The following is a 21,008-nucleotide window of genomic DNA, read 5'->3' on the forward strand; positions in this document are numbered from 1 at the left end:
AAAGTAGTAACCCTCTCCAGGTAGATAGAGGAGAGGTAACTAAAGTAGTAACCCTCTCCAGGTAGGTAGAGGAGAGGTAACTAAAGTAGGAACCCTCTCCAGGTAGGTAGAGGAGAGGTAACTAAAGTAACTAGGACCCACCCTATTCCCTATAACTATAGTAGTAACCCTCTCCAGGTAGGTAGAGGAGAGGTAACTAAAGTAACTAGGACCCACCCTATTCCCTATAACTAAAGTAGTAACCCTCTCCAGGTAGGTAGAGGAGAGGTAACTAAAGTAGGAACCCTCTCCAGGTAGATAGAGGAGAGGTAACTAAAGTAGTAACCCTCTCCAGGTAGGTAGAGGAGAGGTAACTAAAGTAGTAACCCTCTCCAGGTAGGTAGTGGAGAGGTAACTAAAGTAGTAACCCTCTCCAGGTAGGTAGAGGAGAGGTAACTAAAGTAGGAACCCTCTCCAGGTAGATAGAGGAGAGGTAACTAAAGTAGTAACCCTCTCCAGGTAGATAGAGGAGAGGTAACTAAAGTAGTAACCCTCTCCAGGTAGGTAGAGGAGAGGTAACTAAAGTAGTAACCCTCTCCAGGTAGATAGAGGAGAGGTAACTAAAGTAGTAACCCTCTCCAGGTAGATAGAGGAGAGGTAACTAAAGTAGTAACCCTCTCCAGGTAGATAGAGGAGAGGTAACTAAAGTAGTAACCCTCTCCAGGTAGATAGAGGAGAGGTAACTAAAGTAGTAACCCTCTCCAGGTAGGTAGAGGAGAGGTAACTAAAGTAGTAACCCTCTCCAGGTAGATAGAGGAGAGGTAACTAAAGTAGTAACCCTCTCCAGGTAGATAGAGGAGAGGTAACTAAAGTAGTAACCCTCTCCAGGTAGATAGAGGAGAGGTAACTAAAGTAGTAACCCTCTCCAGGTAGATAGAGGAGAGGTAACTAAAGTAGTAACCCTCTCCAGGTAGATAGAGGAGAGGTAACTAAAGTAGTAACCCTCTCCAGGTAGATAGAGGAGAGGTAACTAAAGTAGTAACCCTCTCCAGGTAGGTAGAGGAGAGGTAACTAAAGTAGTAACCCTCTCCATGTAGATAGAGGAGAGGTAACTAAAGTAGTTACCCTCTCCAGGTAGGTAGAGGAGAGGTAACTAAAGTAACTAGGACCCACCCTATTCCCTATAACTAAAGTAGTAACCCTCTCCAGGTAGGTAGAGGAGAGGTAACTAAAGTAACTAGGACCCACCCTATTCCCTATAACTAAAGTAGTAACCCTCTCCAGGTAGGTAGAGGAGAGGTAACTAAAGTAGTAACCCTCTCCAGGTAGATAGAGGAGAGGTAACTAAAGTAGTAACCCTCTCCAGGTAGGTAGAGGAGAGGTAACTAAAGTAGGAACCCTCTCCAGGTAGGTAGAGGAGAGGTAACTAAAGTAACTAGGACCCACCCTATTCCCTATAACTATAGTAGTAACCCTCTCCAGGTAGGTAGAGGAGAGGTAACTAAAGTAACTAGGACCCACCCTATTCCCTATAACTAAAGTAGTAACCCTCTCCAGGTAGGTAGAGGAGAGGTAACTAAAGTAGGAACCCTCTCCAGGTAGATAGAGGAGAGGTAACTAAAGTAGTAACCCTCTCCAGGTAGGTAGAGGAGAGGTAACTAAAGTAGTAACCCTCTCCAGGTAGGTAGTGGAGAGGTAACTAAAGTAGTAACCCTCTCCAGGTAGGTAGAGGAGAGGTAACTAAAGTAGGAACCCTCTCCAGGTAGATAGAGGAGAGGTAACTAAAGTAGTAACCCTCTCCAGGTAGATAGAGGAGAGGTAACTAAAGTAGTAACCCTCTCCAGGTAGGTAGAGGAGAGGTAACTAAAGTAGTAACCCTCTCCAGGTAGATAGAGGAGAGGTAACTAAAGTAGTAACCCTCTCCAGGTAGATAGAGGAGAGGTAACTAAAGTAGTAACCCTCTCCAGGTAGATAGAGGAGAGGTAACTAAAGTAGTAACCCTCTCCAGGTAGATAGAGGAGAGGTAACTAAAGTAGTAGCCCTCTCCAGGTAGGTAGAGGAGAGGTAACTAAAGTAGTAGCCCTCTCCAGGTAGGTAGAGGAGAGGTAACTAAAGTAGTAACCCTCTCCAGGTAGGTAGAGGAGAGGTAACTAAAGTAGTAGCCCTCTCCAGGTAGGTAGAGGAGAGGTAACTAAAGTAGTAGCCCTCTCCAGGTAGGTAGAGGAGAGGTAACTAAAGTAGTAACCCTGTCCAGGTAGGTAGAGGAGAGGTAACTAAAGTAGTAACCCTCCTCTCCTTCAGGTTTATAGAGGAGAGGTAACTAAAGTAGTAACCCTCCTCTCCTTCAGGTTTATAGAGGAGAGGTAACTAAAGTAGTAACCCTCTCCAGGTAGATAGAGGAGAGGTAACTAAAGTAGTAACCCTCTCCAGGTAGATAGAGGAGAGGTAACTAAAGTAGTAACCCTCTCCAGGTAGGTAGAGGAGAGGTAACTAAAGTAGTAGCCCTCTCCAGGTAGGTAGAGGAGAGGTAACTAAAGTAGTAACCCTCTCCAGGTAGGTAGAGGAGAGGTAACTAAAGTAGTAACCCTCTCCAGGTAGGTAGAGGAGAGGTAACTAAAGTAGTAACCCTCTCCAGGTAGGTAGAGGAGAGGTAACTAAAGTAGGAACCCTCTCCAGGTAGATAGAGGAGAGGTAACTAAAGTAGTAACTCTCTCCAGGTAGGTAGAGGAGAGGTAACTAAAGTAGTAACCCTCCTCTCCTTCAGGTTTATAGAGGAGTACGTATCGGAGGGCTGAGGATGAGCCTGAAACACGCCCAGAATAAAGGAGAGCCTCACTTTCCCCACGACTACCCAGACTGCCCTGCAGGAGCACGCTTCCAGGAAGAGCAGGAGGCTGAGCTGCTGGCCAAGTTCAGGAGGTGAGGAGAGGGTCGGTTTCACGTGATGGAGCTCCAGGTGTGTTGAGGAGAGGGTTGGTATCACCTGAAGTAACTCCAGGTGTGTTGAGGAGAGGGTTGGTATCACCTGATGTAACTCCAGGTGTGTTGGTATCACCTGATGTAACTCCAGGTGTGTCGGTATCACCTGATGTAACTCCAGGTGTGTCGGTATCACCTGATGTAACTCCAGGTGTGTTGGTATCACCTGATGTAACTCCAGGTGTGTTGGTATCATCTGATGTAACTCCAGGTGTGTTGGTATCACCTGATGTAACTCCAGGTGTGTTGAGATCACCTGATGTAACTCCAGGTGTGTTGAGATCACCTGATGTAACTCCAGGTGTGTTGGTATCACCTGATGTAACTCCAGGTGTGTTGGTATCATCTGATGTAACTCCAGGTGTGTTGGTATCACCTGATGTAACTCCAGGTGTGTTGAGGAGAGGGTTGGTATCACCTGATGTAACTCCAGGTGTGTTGAGGAGAGGGTCGGTATCACCTGATGTAACTCCAGGTGTGTTGAGGAGAGGGTTGGTATCACCTGATGTAACTCCAGGTGTGTTGAGAGGGTTGGTATCACCTGATGTAACTCCAGGTGTGTTGAGGAGAGGGTTGGTATCACCTGATGTAACTCCAGGTGTGTTGAGGAGAGGGTTGGTATCACCTGATGTAACTCCAGGTGTGTTGAGGAGATGGTCGGTGTCACCTGTAACTCCAGGTAAAAGGGGGTGTCTGGTAGTGTTTGATAAAGTCTAACTCACTGGTATTCTGGATGTTTCATACGGTATATAATGTCTCTCAAACCAACATATTGATACAGGATCTGTGTTAACACTGCGAAGACTCAAGTCAGATTACTGGTGAGAGTTTAACATAAACTATCCTTTTGAGTTTGATATTTCAACTGAGCTCATTTCATCAAGTGGAGGCTCATGACTGGGTTATATATTATTGTTACATAAAAGGCTGGGCTCCCCCTCGTGCACTGAAACAGTTTGACTAGAGCATGACCCCTTGACCTCTGTATAGGCGCCCACCAGCCAAACGGACCAATTACATCAAACATGGCTGCCTGGCTCCGTTCCGTTGTCCCTGGCAACAGCTGGTCGAGGAGTGGGAGCTGATCGTGAAGGAGGAAGGAGGAGGAGGAGAGGAATCAGTCGCATCAATGGAACAGGAAGTGACATCACCACAGAGTAACTTCACAGTCTTGAGGTAGATGCCACTTGTGGATGATACTCTGTATATGTAAGGGATAAACACGGAGCTGTGCACATTATCTGGATACAACGGACCCCGTGGTAGGAAGAAGGATCCGCTCGGTGCAGTGATGTACGGTTAAGAGGCATGTGTTTGTGGGGTCTATTTCAGAGGTGTCCCAATATCTCTTCCAACTGTCTGAAGTTTATTCACACTCTAGAATGCCCTTCTACCCAATCAGAATCGAGTATTCAACAAAACAGACGTGTGTGTGTGTGTGTGTGTGACTGTAGGTCAAAACAGACGGGGTTGGCTTCGACTGTTGTCAACGTGGAAACTGTATTTTGTCTCCCAATGTTTATTGAAAACATACATATATTTGCAAAATGAGCAATTGTTGTCTCTCAAATACATCGTTAGTTGTTGTCGGTTAGCTAGCGAATGTTAACCATATTAGCGTAGACATGAGATGGCCGACCTCGCTTCCCTCCTCAGAAAAACATGCAGTATTTTGTATTATTTGTTACCCCGACAAGCATTTCGCTACTCACATTATCTGCTAACCGTGTGTATGTGGTTAGAGCGTTGGACTAGTAACCGAAAGGTTGCAAGTTTGATTCCCCCAGCTGACAAGGCACATATCTGTCGTTCTGCCCCTGAACAAGGCAGTCATTGAAAATAATAATTTGTTCTTCACTGCCTGTATATGCTAGGGAGGGTTTAAATAAAGGTCAAATCAAATTCGACATCAGTCGAAACACCTCATGGTATCAAGAACAAGATAACGAGCTGAAACGAGTCCCCACAAGGCAGCTTCTTGCTGTCTGACCAACCAGAATCATGACAACACACGGCCTTGTCTCATTGTAGTGACGTTGTCAACTAACCCGTCTAGAAGACTTATACTAGCTTATAGTCCTGCTTATGTTTTCACAAATGCCTGGTACTTGTATTGGTCCTCCTGCAATGATAGGAACTTTCCTTTACAAAACCTAAGTCAAACGTCCTCCTTCATTGTAGTGACGTTGTCAACTAACCCGTCTAGGAGACTTCTACTAGCTTATAGTCCTGCTTAGTCCATGTTTTCACAAATGCCTGGTATTTGTATTGGTCCTCCTGCAATGATAGGTTTTGTAAAGGAAAGTTCCTAAGTCAAACGTCCTCCTCCATTGTAGTGACGCTGTCAACTAACCCGTCTAGAAGACTTCTACTAGCTTATAGTCCTGGTTATGTTTTCACAATTGCCTGGTACTTGTATTGGTTAATGTTTTGTTTTATTCAGGAAAGTTCCTCAGTCAAACGTCTCCCTTATATCCTGTTAGGCCTCTATTCAATCTGTATCACGGTAGTTTAGCGTTACAGCGCGATTTGACATTTAAAGGCGATGTTACAGCGCGATTTGACATTTAAAGGTGATGTTACAGCGCGATTTGACATTTAAAGGCGATGTTACAGCGCGATTTGACATTTAAAGGCGATGTTACAGCGCGATTTGACATTTAAAGGTGATGTTACAGCGCGATTTGACATTTAAAGGCGATGTTACAGCGCGATTCGACATTTAAAGGCGATGTTACCGCGGAAGTGGAGACTGCATTCACGGTGAACCTGGCATATGTCGGCTCAATGGGAAATTATCTTTCAATTTCTATATCGGAATCTGTAGCGCTTCGGCCTTAGACTGAATAGAGCCCTGAGTCTGTAGCGCTTCGGCCGTAGACCGAATAGAGTCCTGAATCTCAACAGAAAGTGTTTTTCATTACCTCTAATATTAGTTTCATCCTCTCCTCTGCATAACTTATAGTATTCATTCATAATGTTTCACCTTTTATGAAACCCCTGTTGTTGTTTTAATAATGACTTGCCCTTTTACCCCCCACAGTGTAGAGTAGTGTCGGACAGATCTGATGCATAACCCCTCCCAGCATACCTTTCATGATGGGAACATAACCCCTCCCCAGCATACCTTTCATGATGGGAACATAACCCCTCCACAGCATACCTTTCATGATGAGAACATAACCCCTCCACAGCATACCTTTCATGATGAGAACATAATCCCTCCCCAGCATACCTTTCATGATGAGAACATAACCCCTCCCCAGCGTACCTTTCATGATGAGATCATAACCCCTCCCCAGCATGCCTTTCTTGATGAGAACATAACCCCTCCCAGCATACCTTTCATGATGGGAACATAACCCCTCCCCAGCATACCTTTCATGATAACCCCTCCCAGCATACCTTTCATGATAACCCCTCCCAGCATACCTTTCATGATAACCCCTCCCAGCATACCTTTCATGATGAGAACATAACCCCTCCCAGCATACCTTTCATGATGGGAACATAACCCCTCCCAGCATACCTTTCATGATGGGAACATAACCCCTCCCAGCATACCTTTCATGATAACCCCTCCCAGCATACCTTTCATGATGAGAACATAACCCCTCCCCAGCATACCTTTCATGAGAACATAACCCCTCCCCAGCATACCTTTCATGAGAACATAACCCCTCCCCAGCATACCTTTCATGATGAGAACATAACCCCTCCCCAGCATACCTTTCATGAGAACATAACCCCTCCCAGCATACCTTTCATGATGAGAACATAACCCCTCCCAGCATACCTTTCATGATGAGAACATAACCCCTCCCAGCATACCTTTCATGATGAGAACATAACCCCTCCCCAGCATACCTTTCATGATGGGAACATAACCCCTCCCCAGCATACCTTTCATGATGGGAACATAACCCCTCCCCAGCATACCTTTCATGATGGGAACATAACCCCTCCCAGCATACCTTTCATGATGAGAACATAACCCCTCCCCAGCATACCTGTCATGATGAGAACATAACCCCTCCCAGCATACCTTTCATGATAACCCCTCCCAGCATACCTTTCATGATGGGAAAATAACCCCTCCCAGCATACCTTTCATGATGGGAACATAACCCCTCCCCAGCATACCTTTCATGATAACCCCTCCCAGCATACCTTTCATGATGAGAACATAACCCCTCCCAGCATACCTTTCATGATGAGAACATAACCCCTCCCCAGCATACCTTTCATGATGAGAACATAACCCCTCCCCAGCATGCCTTTCTTGATGAGAACATAACCCCTCCCAGCATACCTTTCATGATGAGAACATAACCCCTCCCCAGCATACCTTTCATGATGAGAACATAACCCCTCCCCAGCATACCTTTCATGATGAGAACATAACCCCTCCCCAGCATGCCTTTCTTGATGAGAACATAACCCCTCCCAGCATACCTGTCATGATGAGAACATAACCCCTCCCCCGCATACCTTTCATGAGAACATAACCCCTCCCCAGCATACCTTTCATCATAACCCCTCCCCAGCATACCTTTCATGATGAGAACATAACCCCTCCCCAGCATACCTTTCATGATGAGAACATAACCCCTCCCCAGCATACCTTTCATGATGAGAACATAACCCCTCCCCAGCATACCTTTCATGATGAGAACATAACCCCTCCCCAGCATACCTTTCATGATGAGAACATAACCCCTCCCCAGCATACCTTTCATGATGGGAACATAACCCCTCCCCAGCATACCTTTCATGATGGGAACATAACCCCTCCCCAGCATACCTTTCATGATGGGAACATAACCCCTCCCAGCATACCTTTCATGATGAGAACATAACCCCTCCCCAGCATACCTTTCATGATGGGAACATAACCCCTCCCCAGCATACCTTTCATGATGAGAACATAACCCCTCCACAGCATACCTTTCATGATGAGAACATAACCCCTCCCCAGCATACCTTTCATGATGGGAACATAACCCCTCCCCAGCATACCTGTCATTATAACCCCTCCCAGCATACCTTTCATGATGAGAACATCCAGACCCAAATGACTGCCCGACATCAGAGAGATTATCCTCCTAAAGTCAGCAGCTTATAGAGTAATGGCTGACTTCATGAGCTCATATTGTGTTTTTACTGCGTTTTGGCTCAATCCATTTTTTTAGTGGTGCTGGGAATCACTGGGCGGTGTTTGTGGTGCTGGGAATCACCGGGCGGTGTTTGTGGTGCTGGGAATCACCGGGCGGTGTTTGTGGTGCTGGGAATCACCGGGCGGTGTTTGTGGTGCTGGGAATCACCGGGCGGTGTTTGTGGTGCTGGGAATCACTGGGCGGTGTTTAAAAACAACGTTTCATACAAAATGGTTTTCCTAGAAGTAGTGGCCGTATTTTATAAACCCTGAGCCACGATTGGGTTCCGCAGCGTAATCACTGAACCCTAATTGGTTGTCTCTGTGTTCAACAGGAATAGGAAGTCTCTAAGGCAGCTGTCCGCTTGGTGTCGCCCCACATCCTCTAAATGTCAGAGGGCACGTAACCCGGGATCAACACCACAACTCAACCGTAACGTTGCAGCGTCTCTCCTCTCGGCACACGGTGGCAGCAGCCTGGTGTGGATCCGTCTCTCCCTCGTCACCAAGGGCCAACCGGAGCAGCACGCCCTGGTGTGTGTCCCCACCGAAGAGGACCTCCAGCTGGTACGTAAGGAGCCGGGCTGCACAGGGCCCCAGGAGCCTCTACACACTGACCACTTCAAGAGCCGCGTCAAACGGCCACGCAAGAAGGGCCCCAACAAACCTGGAACCTCCTCCTCTTCCTCCGCCAGCCTCACCTCTTCCTCCTCCAGCCTCACCTCCTCCTCTTCCTCCGCCAAGCCTGAAAACAAGCAGTCCGACCCTGCCTCTACCTCAGTCCCCAGTGTCAACCCTGGTCCTGATCCTAGCTCCTCCTCCAGCCTCACCAACCCCTCTTCCTCCGCCAAGCAGTCTGACCCTGCCTCTACCTCGGTCCCCAGTGTCAACCCTGGTCCTGATCCTAGCTCCTCCTCCAGCCTCACCAACCCCTCTTCCTCCTGTACCTCAACCCTGACTCTGGGTCTCTGGCCGGAGCCCCTTCCCAGCGTCACCTCCCACTGCTCCAGGGTGACTCTGGGCTGGGTGACCCAGGGGGACTTCTCCCTGTCGGCTGGCTGTGGAGAGGCTCTGGGGCTCCTCAGCCTTACTGGTCTCCTACACACCCTGCTCAGACAGCCTGATGGCCAGAGAGGACTGGTGCTGCTACGGAACCCCGGGTCACTGCAGTACCGTTTCGCTAAGATCAACATAGAGGTCTGAGGAGGACTGCAGGTTCAATCCCACATCACAACAGTGCCGCTTCCCTAAGATCAACATAGAGGTCTGAGGAGTACTGCAGGTTCAATCCCACACCGCAACAGTGCCGCTTCCCTAAGATCAACATAGAGGTCTGAGGAGGACTGCAGGTTCAATCCCACATCACAACAGTGCCACTTCCCTAAGATCAACAGAGGTCTGAGGAGGACTGCAGGTTCAATCCCACATCACAACAGTACCGCTTCCCTAAGATCAACATAGAGGTCTGAGGAGGACTGCAGGTTCAATCCCACATCACAACAGTGCCGCTTCCCTAAGATCAACAGAGGTCTGAGGAGGACTGCAGGTTCAATCCCACATCACAACAGTGCCGCTTCACTACGTATAGCCACAGACTGTGTTGTGAGTAAAACACTGTGCCTAGTGTGAGTCCCTTCACCCCAACCCCTGTTAGGGGTACTTAGATATTAAATACCTGGCATGCACACACAACATTACCCATATTGAATGACTCATTGTTTGAGTGGAAGAACTTCTTCTTGATAATAATTCCCTGTAAGGTGTTCTGGGAGTTTTTCATTTGAATTGAAATGACAGTTATTTTTAGTTCAATATTGTTTTCACCGAAGGGACTGCCTTCAGATTGTCACTGGGTGTGTACTGGCTCTGTAGCGAAGACACCAATCATTCTTTGGTTTGCCTGATTCCCATTTTTGTGAAAACATATCTTTGTTTGGATTTGAGAGTACGAGTTGAAATGGTTGACAATAAAAATCCCTCTACGCCAGAATGTTTCCTATTGTACCGAGACATTTACGTTATTCTCCTATTTGTATCTATTGTTGTGGTGAAGTAGGAGCCTGCAGGAAGTAGGAACAGTAAGCGATATATCACTACTAATAAAACTGAATTGGCCTTCTGCTCTCATAAAGAGTTTAAAATGTGTTTTTATTACCAAGATAAATTGTCTAACATTGACAGATGAATTTTTACTCGTCAAAATAAAATGAGTGTTTCTCTTACCGCTATACCTTCGCTTAAGTCCATTGTCACTAAATATATGATTCAAAATGGAGGTGAGTTGAAGACGTTGGCTCAGCCGTACCTGTCAGTTAAACTGCATTACGCCACTGCTCTTTGAAATGCCATTCAGAAAATGACGTTTTGATTTGAAAAAGGGTGAAGCTGTAGTTGTCATGTTTAAATGTCTGTAGTGCTGAGGCCATCCTTCCCGAAGCTGGTCCGTATTTATTAGCTTAAACAAAGAACGTCTGACGTTTAAAACACCTCACATTTAAATAGTCATTCTTGTCACGACCAGTAGAGTGCGCTGGTGCACCTCCTTTGCCAGCCAGGAGTTTCTTGGGCGCTCGAGAAACACTTTAAATATCACATTCCAGTTTATTAACAAATCAATGATTGAAACCATCTCATCAGAAATTCGATCCAACAGTTGCTTTCGTATTAACAGAGAATATCAGGTGGTTCCTCCAGACAGCCACCTCGTTGAGAATTACATAACGTTTTATTTGTGTCTGTAGTGCATGTGGGTTCAACCCTGAGAAGTCTCCTCAGTATCTGTAGCACCAGATTTCAATTCCCTGACAATTGTAACTTTCCCAAAGATGTCCAGGTTTTTCCCAGAAATCCTGCTTCTGGCAAGTCTCCTGGAAACAGGAGCGAGGATTTCTGGAAAATCTGGGGAATTTTTTGCTAATGGAGACAGTGCTCTCACTTTGTCCCGGTAGTCAGTCTGGCAACCCAGGAGAGAGACGTGTAGTGTTGACACAGGTCGTCTCTGTACACAGACAGGTGTGGCTGATATTAGGAGTCGTCCTGTGGGCCAGGTTTGTTACACATGAGTTTAGCTGCCAGAGATCCGTACGCGTTGCTTTTCGCCTCCGGCTGAACCTTGTCTTTACATTTTCTCCCTGTAGCAGAGACCAGAGACGACACATATAGATCATTAGAGAGGTCTACATTCACCACGTTATTCTGTTGCTGGGGGTAATGCACATTCACCATGTTATGCTGCTGCTGGGGATAATGCACATTCACCATGTTATTCTGCTGCTGGGGATAATGCACATTCACCACGTTATTCTGTTGCTGGGGGTAATGCACATTCACCATGTTATTCTGCTGCTGGGGATAATGCACATTCATATTCTACAGCTGGGGGATAATGCACATTCATGTTCTGCTGCTGGGGGATAATGCACATTCATGTTATTCTGCTGCTGGGGATAATGCACATTCACCATGTTATTCTGTGTAATTCCATGTAACTCTGGTCCTCCAGAACCCCCCAACAGCCCAACCCCGGTCCTCCAGTACCCCCCAACAGCCCAACCCCGGTCCTCCAGAACCAACCAACAGCCCAACTCCGGTCCTCCAGTACCCCCAACAGCCCAACCCTAGTCCTCCAGAACCCCCAACAGCCCAACCCTAGTCCTCCAGAACCCCCAACAGCCCAACTCCGGTCCTCCAGTACCCCCCAACAGCCCAACCCCGGTCCTCCAGTACCCCCCAACAGCCCAACCCCGGTCCTCCAGAACCAACCAACAGCCCAACTCCGGTCCTCCAGTACCCCCAACAGCCCAACCCTAGTCCTCCAGAACCCCCAACAGCCCAACCCTAGTCCTCCAGAACCCCCAACAGCCCAACACCGGCCCCCCAGTACCCCCAACAGCCCAACTCCGGTCCTCCAGTACCCCCCAACCCTCGTCCTCTAGAACCCCCAACAGCCCAACCCCGGTCCTCCAGTACCCCCCAACAGCCCAACCCCGGTCCTCCAGTACCCCCCAACAGCCCAACTCCAGTATCCCCCCAACCCTCGTCCTCTAGAACCCTCAAACAGCCCAACTCCGGTCCTCCAGAACCCCCAAACAGCCCAACTCCGGTCCCCCAACAGCCCAACTCCGGTCCCCCAACAGCCCAACTCCGGTCCCCCAACAGCCCAACTCCAGTACCCCCCAACAGCCCAACTCCAGTAACCCCCAACCCCGGTCCTCCAGAACCCCCAACAGCCCAACCCTAGTCCCCCAGTACCCCCAACAGCCCAACTCCGGTCCTCCAGTACCCCCCAACCCTCGTCTTCTAGAACCCCCAACCCCAGTCCTCCAGTACCCCCCAACAGCCCAGCCCCGGTCCTCCAGTACCCCCAACAGCCCAACCCCGGTCCTCCAGTACCCCCCAACAGCCCAACCCCGGTCCTCCAGAACCAACCAACAGCCCAACTCCGGTCCTCCAGAACCCCCAACAGCCCAACTCCGGTCCTCCAGTACCCCCAACAGCCCAACTCCGGTCCCCCAGTACCCCCAACAGCCCAACCCTAGTCCTCCAGAACCCCCAACAGCCCAACACCGGCCCCCCAGTACCCCCAACAGCCCAACTCCGGTCCTCCAGTACCCCCCAACCCTCGTCCTCTAGAACCCCCAACAGCCCAACCCCGGTCCTCCAGTACCCCCAACAGCCCAACTCCGGTCCTCCAGTACCCCCCAACAGCCCAACTCCGGTCCTCCAGTACCCCCCAACAGCCCAACTCCGGTCCTCCAGTACCCCCCAACCCTCGTCCTCCAGTACCCCACAACAGCCCAACCCCGGTCCTCCAGTACCCCCCAACAGCCCAACTCCGGTCCTCCAGTACCCCCCAACAGCCCAACTCCGGTTTCGTTGTAACCCTTGCCAAACACTTCAACTAATTGAGGGCTTGATGATTAGTGGACGAGTTGAATCAGGTGTGCTTGTCCAGGGTTACAATACACATGGGTACTGTTGGACCGGGGGATTTAGTTTCAGGTGTTTCTTCTACCCCTGCTACATGTGGTTAGCTGGGGCCAAACCAGTAATACCATGTTAAAATATCACAGAGAATTACCCGCTTCAAATGCAACTTGTTTAGGCAAAAAAAATGTCTTTGTTTCCTTGTAGAAATCTAGTCTTGGATATTAAATCAAGATGTTTCAAATGCTCTCATCCATTTCTATTTGTTGTAGATGTATATAGTTACCTGGTATTTTCCCCATGGCTATAAAGGTTGTGTTTTCAGTCTTGGTCTTGGGTCTGTCTCTGGCTATCAGGAAGACTCCAGTGAATGAGAGCAGGCAGCTGGAAGAGTTCAGAGAGAAGGTTATGTTCAGATATCACTCTCAAAATCAAGGAGTTGGAATCACAGTGTTTACAATTTTGGAGTCATCTGAACCCTCAGTGATACAGTCTCTGGAGGTCATTGGGAAGGGGTGTACTAAACTCCACTAAGAGTAACCAGATACAAGGACTGAAAAGACTATCCACAGCCCCTATTCTGAACGTCCCAGCCCGTATTCGGGTGGAACGTCCCGGCCCGTATTCTTAAAAAGACAGTACTAATTGGGTTTTGCATACTACTTACCCAAAGAGAAACATTAAAATATTGAGCAAAGCCAAGCCCTGGAATTCCTGGTAAAATACTATTCCTGCAAAAGAAAAGTAGTTTAACACCAAGACAAAACAACATATCACACACGGGGAGAGGGAGAAAGAGGGATGGAGAGAGACAGTGAGGGAGAGAGGGATGGAGAGAGACAGTGAGGGAGAGAGACAGTGAGGGAGAAAGAGGGATAGAGAGAGAGGGATGGAGAGAGACAGTGAGGGAGAGGGATGGAGAGAGACAGTGAGGGAGAAAGAGGGATGGAGAGAGACAGTGAGGGAGAGAGACAGTGAGGGAGAAAGAGGGATGGAGAGAGAGAGGGATGGAGAGAGACAGTGAGGGAGAGGGATGGAGAGAGACAGTGAGGGAGAGGGATGGAGAGAGACAGTGAGGGAGAAAGAGGGATGGAGAGAGACAGAGAGGGATGGAGAGAGACAGTGAGGGAGAAAGAGGGATGGAGAGAGACAGTGAGGGAGAAAGAGGGATGGAGAGAGACAGTGAGGGAGAAAGAGGGATGGAGAGAGACAGTGAGGGAGAGAGACAGTGAGGGAGAAAGAGGGATGGAGAGAGAGAGGGATGGAGAGAGACAGTGAGGGAGAGGGATGGAGAGAGACAGAGGGAGAAAGAGGGATGGAGAGAGACAGAGGGATGGAGAGAGACAGTGAGGGAGAAAGAGGGATGGAGAGAGACAGTGAGGGAGAAAGAGGGATGGAGAGAGACAGTGAGGGAGAGAGACAGTGAGGGAGAAAGAGGGATGGAGAGAGAGAGGGATGGAGAGAGACAGTGAGGGAGAGGGATGGAGAGAGACAGTGAGGGAGAGGGATGGAGAGAGACAGTGAGGGAGAAAGAGGGATGGAGAGAGACAGAGAGGGATGGAGAGAGGGATGGAGAGAGACAGTGAGGGAGAGAGGGATGGAAAGAGACAGTGAGGGAGAAAGAGGGATGGAGAGAGACAGTGAGGGAGAGAGGGATGGAAAGAGACAGTGAGGGAGAAAGAGGGATGGAGAGAGACAGAGGGAGAAAGAGGGATGAGAGAGACAGTGAGGGAGAAAGAGGGATGGAGAGAGACAGTGAGGGATGTAGAGAAAGGACAAAGCAGACAAAGAAATGGTTCCCTAGTTCGTCAGTGAGTCACCAACACTGAGGGTGTTGTCCATAGACTTCTGGTGTTATCCCAGTAGAGCTATAGGAACCAAAACATGTATTTTATTTTTTCCAACAGAGGGATCTCTGAGCTGGAACAGTCACAGAGGGAAATCTGAGCTGGAACAGTCACAGATGGAAACCTGAGCTGGAACAGTCACAGAGGGAAATCTGAGCTGGAACAGTCACAGATGGGACAGATGGATGGGTGATAAGTCAATGCTGGTGTCTGTTGATAGATGATAACAATGGAATAATGTCAAGCTCAGGGATCCCCCGAGATCTCCTAGGGTGTCCCAAATGGCACCCTATTCCATATATAGTACCCTACTTTTAACAAGGGCCCCAAAAGGCTCAATTAGCTGTAAACGGCAGATTAACACTGGCCAATTAGCTGTAAACGGCAGATTAACACTGGCCAATTAGCTGTAAATGGCAGATTAACACTAGGTAACACTGGCCAATTAGCTGTAAATGGCAGGTTAACACTGGCCAATTAGCTGTAAACGGCAGATTAACACTGGCCAATTAGCTGTAAAAAGCAGATTAACACTGGCCAATTAGCTGTAAATGGCAGATTAACACTGGGTAACACTGGCCAATTAGCTGTAAACGGCAGATTAACACTGGCCAATTAGCTGTAAATGGCAGATTAACACTGGGTAACACTGGCCATTTAGCTGTAAATGACAGATTAACACTGGGTAACACTGGCCAATTAGCTGTAAATGGCAGATTAACACTGGATAACACTGGCAGATTAACACTGGCCAATTAGCTGTAAATGGCAGATTAACACTGGCCAATTAGCTGTAAACGGCAGATTAACACTGGCCAATTAGCTGTAAATGGACGATGAAGAGATACATAATCTATATAGAATATTAAACTCCTGGTGACAGTGCTGCTCAGAGTTCTGGTTAAACAACGTACCTGCGGTAATGGAACTGGCCAATGAGCTGAGGTCTGGTTAAACAACGTACCTGTGGTAATGGAACTGGCCAATTAGCTGAGGTCTGGTTAAACAACGTACCTGTGGTAATGGAACTGGCCAATGAGCTGAGGTCTGGTTAAACAACGTACCTGCGGTAATGGAACTGGCCAATGAGCTGAGGTCTGGTTAAACAACGTACCTGCGGTAATGGAACTGGCCAATGAGCTGAGGTCTGGTTAAACAACGTACCTGTGGTAATGGCACTGGCCAATGAGCTGAGGTCTGGTTAAACAACGTACCTGTGGTAATGGAACTGGCCAATTAGCTGAGGTCTGGTTAAACAACGTACCTGCGGTAATGGAACTGGCCAATGAGCTGAGGTCTAGTTAAACAACGTACCTGTGGTAATGGAACTGGCCAATTAGCTGAGGTCTGGTTAAACAACGTACCTGTGGTAATGGAACTGGCCAATGAGCTGAGGTCTGGTTAAACAACGTACCTGCGGTAATGGAACTGGCCAATTAGCTGAGGTCTGGTTAAACAACGTACCTGCGGTAATGGAACTGGCCAATTAGCTGAGGTCTGGTTAAACAACGTACCTGTGGTAATGGAACTGGCCAATGAGCTGAGGTCTGGTTAAACAACGTACCTGCGGTAATGGAACTGGCCAATGAGCTGAGGTCTGGTTAAACAACGTACCTGTGGTAATGGCACTGGCCAATGAGCTGAGGTCTGGTTAAACAACGTACCTGTGGTAATGGAACTGGCCAATTAGCTGAGGTCTGGTTAAACAACGTACCTGCGGTAATGGAACTGGCCAATGAGCTGAGGTCTAGTTAAACAACGTACCTGTGGTAATGGAACTGGCCAATTAGCTGAGGTCTGGTTAAACAACGTACCTGTGGTAATGGAACTGGCCAATGAGCTGAGGTCTGGTTAAACAACGTACCTGCGGTAATGGAACTGGCCAATTAGCTGAGGTCTGGTTAAACAACGTACCTGCGGTAATGGAACTGGCCAATTAGCTGAGGTCTGGTTAAACAACGTACCTGTGGTAATGGAACTGGCCAATGAGCTGAGGTCTGGTTAAACAACGTACCTGCGGTAATGGAACTGGCCAATGAGCTGAGGTCTGGTTAAACAACGTACCTGCGGTAATGGAACTGGCCAATTAGCTGAGGTCTGGTTAAACAACGTACCTGTGGTAATGGAACTGGCCAATTAGCTGAGGTCTAGTTAAACAACGTACCTGCGGTAATGGCACTGGCAGTGAAGAACACAAAGTTGATGGGGACGACCTCCGTGGCGTCAAACATCTTCATGGCTTGATTAAGGAACCTGAGAACAGCGAAGGACAGATTAAAAAGAGGCCTCTGAGGGCCATGTGAATGATATGACCCACACGATGGACTCATCCATCATACTAGTGGAGCATCATCCCATCACACGGTGGACTCATCCATCATACTACTGTAACATCATCCCATCACACGGTGGATTCATCCATCATACTACTGGAACATCATCCCATCACACGGTGGACTCATCCATCATACTACTGTAACATCATCCCATCACACGGTGGATTCATCCATCATACTACTGGAACATCATCCCATCACACGGTGGACTCATCCATCATACTACTGGAACATCATCCCATCACACGGTGGATTCATCCATCATACTACTGGAGCATCATCCCATCACACGGTGGACTCATCCTTCATACTACTGGAACATCATCCCATCACACGGTGGATTCATCCATCATACTACTGGAGCATCATCCCATCACACGGTGGACTCATCCATCATACTACCGGAGCATCATCCCATCACACGGTGGGTTCGTCCATCACACGGTGGGTTCGTCCATCACACGGTGGGTTCGTCCATCACACGGTGGGTTCGTCCATCACACGGTGGGTTCGTCCATCACACGGTGGGTTCGTCCATCACACGGTGGGTTCGTCCATCACACGGTGGGTTCGTCCATCACACGGTGGGTTCGTCCATCACACGGTGGGTTCGTCCATCACACGGTGGGTTCGTCCATCACACGGTGGGTTCGTCCATCACACGGTGGGTTCGTCCATCACACGGTGGGTTCGTCCATCACACGCTGGGTTCGTCCATCACACGCTGGGTTCGTCCATCACACGCTGGGTTCGTCCATCACACGCTGGGTTCGTCCATCACACGGTGGGTTCGTCCATCACACGGTGGGTTCATCCATCATACTACCGGAGCTTCATCCCATAACACAGTGGAATCATCCATCCATCATAATACCGGAGCTTCATCCCATAACACAGTGGAATCATCCATCACACAGTGGATTCATCCATCATAATATCGGAGCTTCATCCCATCACACCGTGGATTCATCCATCATAATACCGGAGCTTCATCCCATAACACAGTGGAATCATCCATCATACAGTGGATTCATCCATCATAATACCGGAGCTTCATCCCATAACACAGTGGAATCATCCATCATACAGTGGATTCATCCACCATACTACCGGAGCATCATCCCATCACACGGTGGATTCATCCATCATACTACTGGAGCTTCATCCCATCATACTACTGGAGCTTCATCCATCACACGGTAGATTCATCCATCACACAGTGGATTCATCCATCATACTACCGGAGCTTCATCCCATCACAGTTCTGCTCTGACAAGGTGACGATGTCCAATACATTTTTAGACTTCACATTTTGTTCAATACTCTGTAGAAATGAATCTGCTGTCAGGGGAAGTGGAGACACATTGGACCTACTTTATCTGGAAGGCACAGGAGGCCACCATGACCACCAGCATGACGTAGAAGATGGGGTAGGTGAGCTGGAGATCTCCCTTTATGGACTCCGTGATCATCCCAGACACAGCTTTGACGGAGATCACCGTCAGGGAGGCTGAAACAACAGGGACAACGTGACCATTTCCTGGAGTAAGGCATCCCATTCTGAAACGTGATAACCACGATCCCCCCCATAGAGTCTGTCAGAGTTCTTACCCAGCAGCATCACTATGGTTACATGCTTGATCCCCCCCATAGAGTCTGTCAGAGTTCTTACCCAGCAGCATCACTATGGTTACATGAGACACCTGAAACCCCACCTCTTCAAGGAATACCTAGGATAGGATAAGTAATCCTTCTCACCACCCCCCCCCTTAATGACTTAGATGCACTATTGTAAAGTGGCTGTTCCACTGGATGTCAGAAGGTGAATTCACCAATTTGTAAGTCGCTCTGGATAAGAGCGTCTGCTAAATGACTTAAATGTAATGTAATGTAAATGCTTGATCCCCCCCATAGAGTCTGTCAGAGTTCTTACCCAGCAGCATCACTATGGTTACATGCTTGATCCCCCCCATAGAGTCTGTCAGAGTTCTTACCCAGCAGCATCACTATGGTTACATGCTTGATACCCCCCATAGAGTCTGTCAGAGTTCTTACCCAGCAGCATCACTATGGTTACATGCTTGATCCCCCCCATAGAGTCTGTCAGAGTTCTTACCCAGCAGCATCACTATGGTTACATGCTTGATCCCCCCATAGAGTCTGTCAGAGTTCTTACCCAGCAGCATCACTATGGTTACATGCTTGATCCCCCACATAGAGTCTGTCAGAGTTCTTACCCAGCAGCATCACTATGGTTACATGCTTGATCCCCCCCATAGTCTGTCAGAGTTCTTACCCAGCAGCATCACTATGGTTACATGCTTGATACCCCCATAGAGTCTGTCAGAGTTCTTACCCAGCAGCATCACTATGGTTACATGCTTGATACCCCCATAGAGTCTGTCAGAGTTCTTACCCAGCAGCATCACTATGGTTACATGCTTGATCCCCCCATAGAGTCTGTCAGAGTTCTTACCCAGCAGCATCACTATGGTTACATGCTTGATCCCCCCCATAGAGTCTGTCAGAGTTCTTACCCAGCAGCATCACTATGGTTACATGCTTGATACCCCCCATAGAGTCTGTCAGAGTTCTTACCCAGCAGCATCACTATGGTTACATGCTTGATACCCCCAGTAGAGTCTGTCAGAGTTCTTACCCAGCAGCATCACTATGGTTACATGCTTGATCCCCCCCATAGAGTCTGTCAGAGTTCTTACCCAGCAGCATCACTATGGTTACATGCTTGATACCCCCCATAGAGTCTGTCAGAGTTCTTACCCAGCAGAGCCACCAGCAGCATCACTATGGTTACATGTTTGATACCCCCCATAGTCTGTCAGAGTTCTTACCCAGCAGAGCCACCAGCAGCATCACTATGGTTACATGCTTGATACCCCCCATAGAGTCTGTCAGAGTTCTTACCCAGCAGCATCACTATGGTTACATGCTTGATCCCCCCCATAGAGTCTGTCAGAGTTCTTACCCAGCAGCATCACTATGGTTACATGCTTGATCCCCCCCATAGAGTCTGTCAGAGTTCTTACCCAGCAGAGCCACCAGCAGCATCACTATGGTTACATGTTTGATACCCCCATAGTCTGTCAGAGTTCTTACCCAGCAGAGCCACCAGCAGCATCACTATGGTTACATGCTTGATACCCCCCATAGAGTCTGTCAGAGTTCTTACCCAGCAGCATCACTATGGTTACATGCTTGATCCCCCCCATAGAGTCTGTCAGAGTTCTTACCCAGCAGCATCACTATGGTTACATGCTTGATCCCCCCCATAGAGTCTGTCAGAGTTCTTACCCAGCAGCATCACTATGGTTACATGCTTGATCCCCCCATAGAGTCTGTCAGAGTTCTTACCCAGCAGCATCACTATGGTTACATGCTTGATCCCCCCCATAGTCTGTCAGAGTTCTTACCCAGCAGCATCACTATGGTTACATGCTTGATACCCCCATAGAGTCTGTCAGAGTTCTTACCCAGCAGCATCACTATGGTTACATGCTTGATACCCCCCATAGAGTCTGTCAGAGTTCTTACCCAGCAGCATCACTATGGTTACATGCTTGATCCCCCCATAGAGTCTGTCAGAGTTCTTACCCAGCAGCATCACTATGGTTACATGCTTGATCCCCCCATAGAGTCTGTCAGAGTTCTTACCCAGCAGCATCACTATGGTTACATGCTTGATACCCCCATAGAGTCTGTCAGAGTTCTTACCCAGCAGCATCACTATGGTTACATGCTTGATACCCCCATAGAGTCTGTCAGAGT

The 21,008-nt window shown here is 48.3% G+C and overlaps 2 protein-coding genes across 7 annotated transcripts in view; one reads left to right on the forward strand and one right to left on the reverse strand.

Annotated features, from left to right (window-relative positions):
• LOC135521075 (ribonucleases P/MRP protein subunit POP1-like) overlaps nt 1–13,364 on the forward strand; it is a 44,633-nt gene extending 31,269 nt beyond the window's left edge. For 3 of the 4 annotated variants that reach the window (XM_064947009.1, XM_064947008.1, XM_064947007.1), the window contains exons 13-15: nt 2,744–2,898; nt 3,949–4,134; nt 8,449–13,364. In XM_064947009.1, coding sequence (XP_064803081.1) covers nt 2,744–2,898; nt 3,949–4,134; nt 8,449–9,316 — 1,209 coding nt within the window. In that variant the 3' untranslated portion in view covers nt 9,317–13,364. The remainder of the gene's footprint in view (nt 1–2,743; nt 2,899–3,948; nt 4,135–8,448) is intronic. The other variant, XM_064947011.1, reaches the window with a different exon arrangement.
• LOC135521076 (NIPA-like protein 2) overlaps nt 10,695–21,008 on the reverse strand; it is a 55,612-nt gene continuing 45,298 nt past the window's right edge. For all 3 annotated transcript variants that reach the window (XM_064947013.1, XM_064947012.1, XM_064947014.1), the window contains 5 exons: nt 18,597–18,732; nt 17,051–17,139; nt 13,707–13,770; nt 13,326–13,423; nt 10,695–11,244 (listed from right to left, as the gene is read on the reverse strand). In XM_064947013.1, the coding sequence (XP_064803085.1) occupies nt 11,138–11,244; nt 13,326–13,423; nt 13,707–13,770; nt 17,051–17,139; nt 18,597–18,732 (494 nt within the window). In that variant the 3' untranslated portion in view covers nt 10,695–11,137. The remainder of the gene's footprint in view (nt 11,245–13,325; nt 13,424–13,706; nt 13,771–17,050; nt 17,140–18,596; nt 18,733–21,008) is intronic.

This window comes from Oncorhynchus masou, chromosome 29 (genome assembly GCF_036934945.1).
Source record: "Oncorhynchus masou masou isolate Uvic2021 chromosome 29, UVic_Omas_1.1, whole genome shotgun sequence".
Lineage (NCBI taxonomy): Eukaryota > Metazoa > Chordata > Actinopteri > Salmoniformes > Salmonidae > Oncorhynchus > Oncorhynchus masou.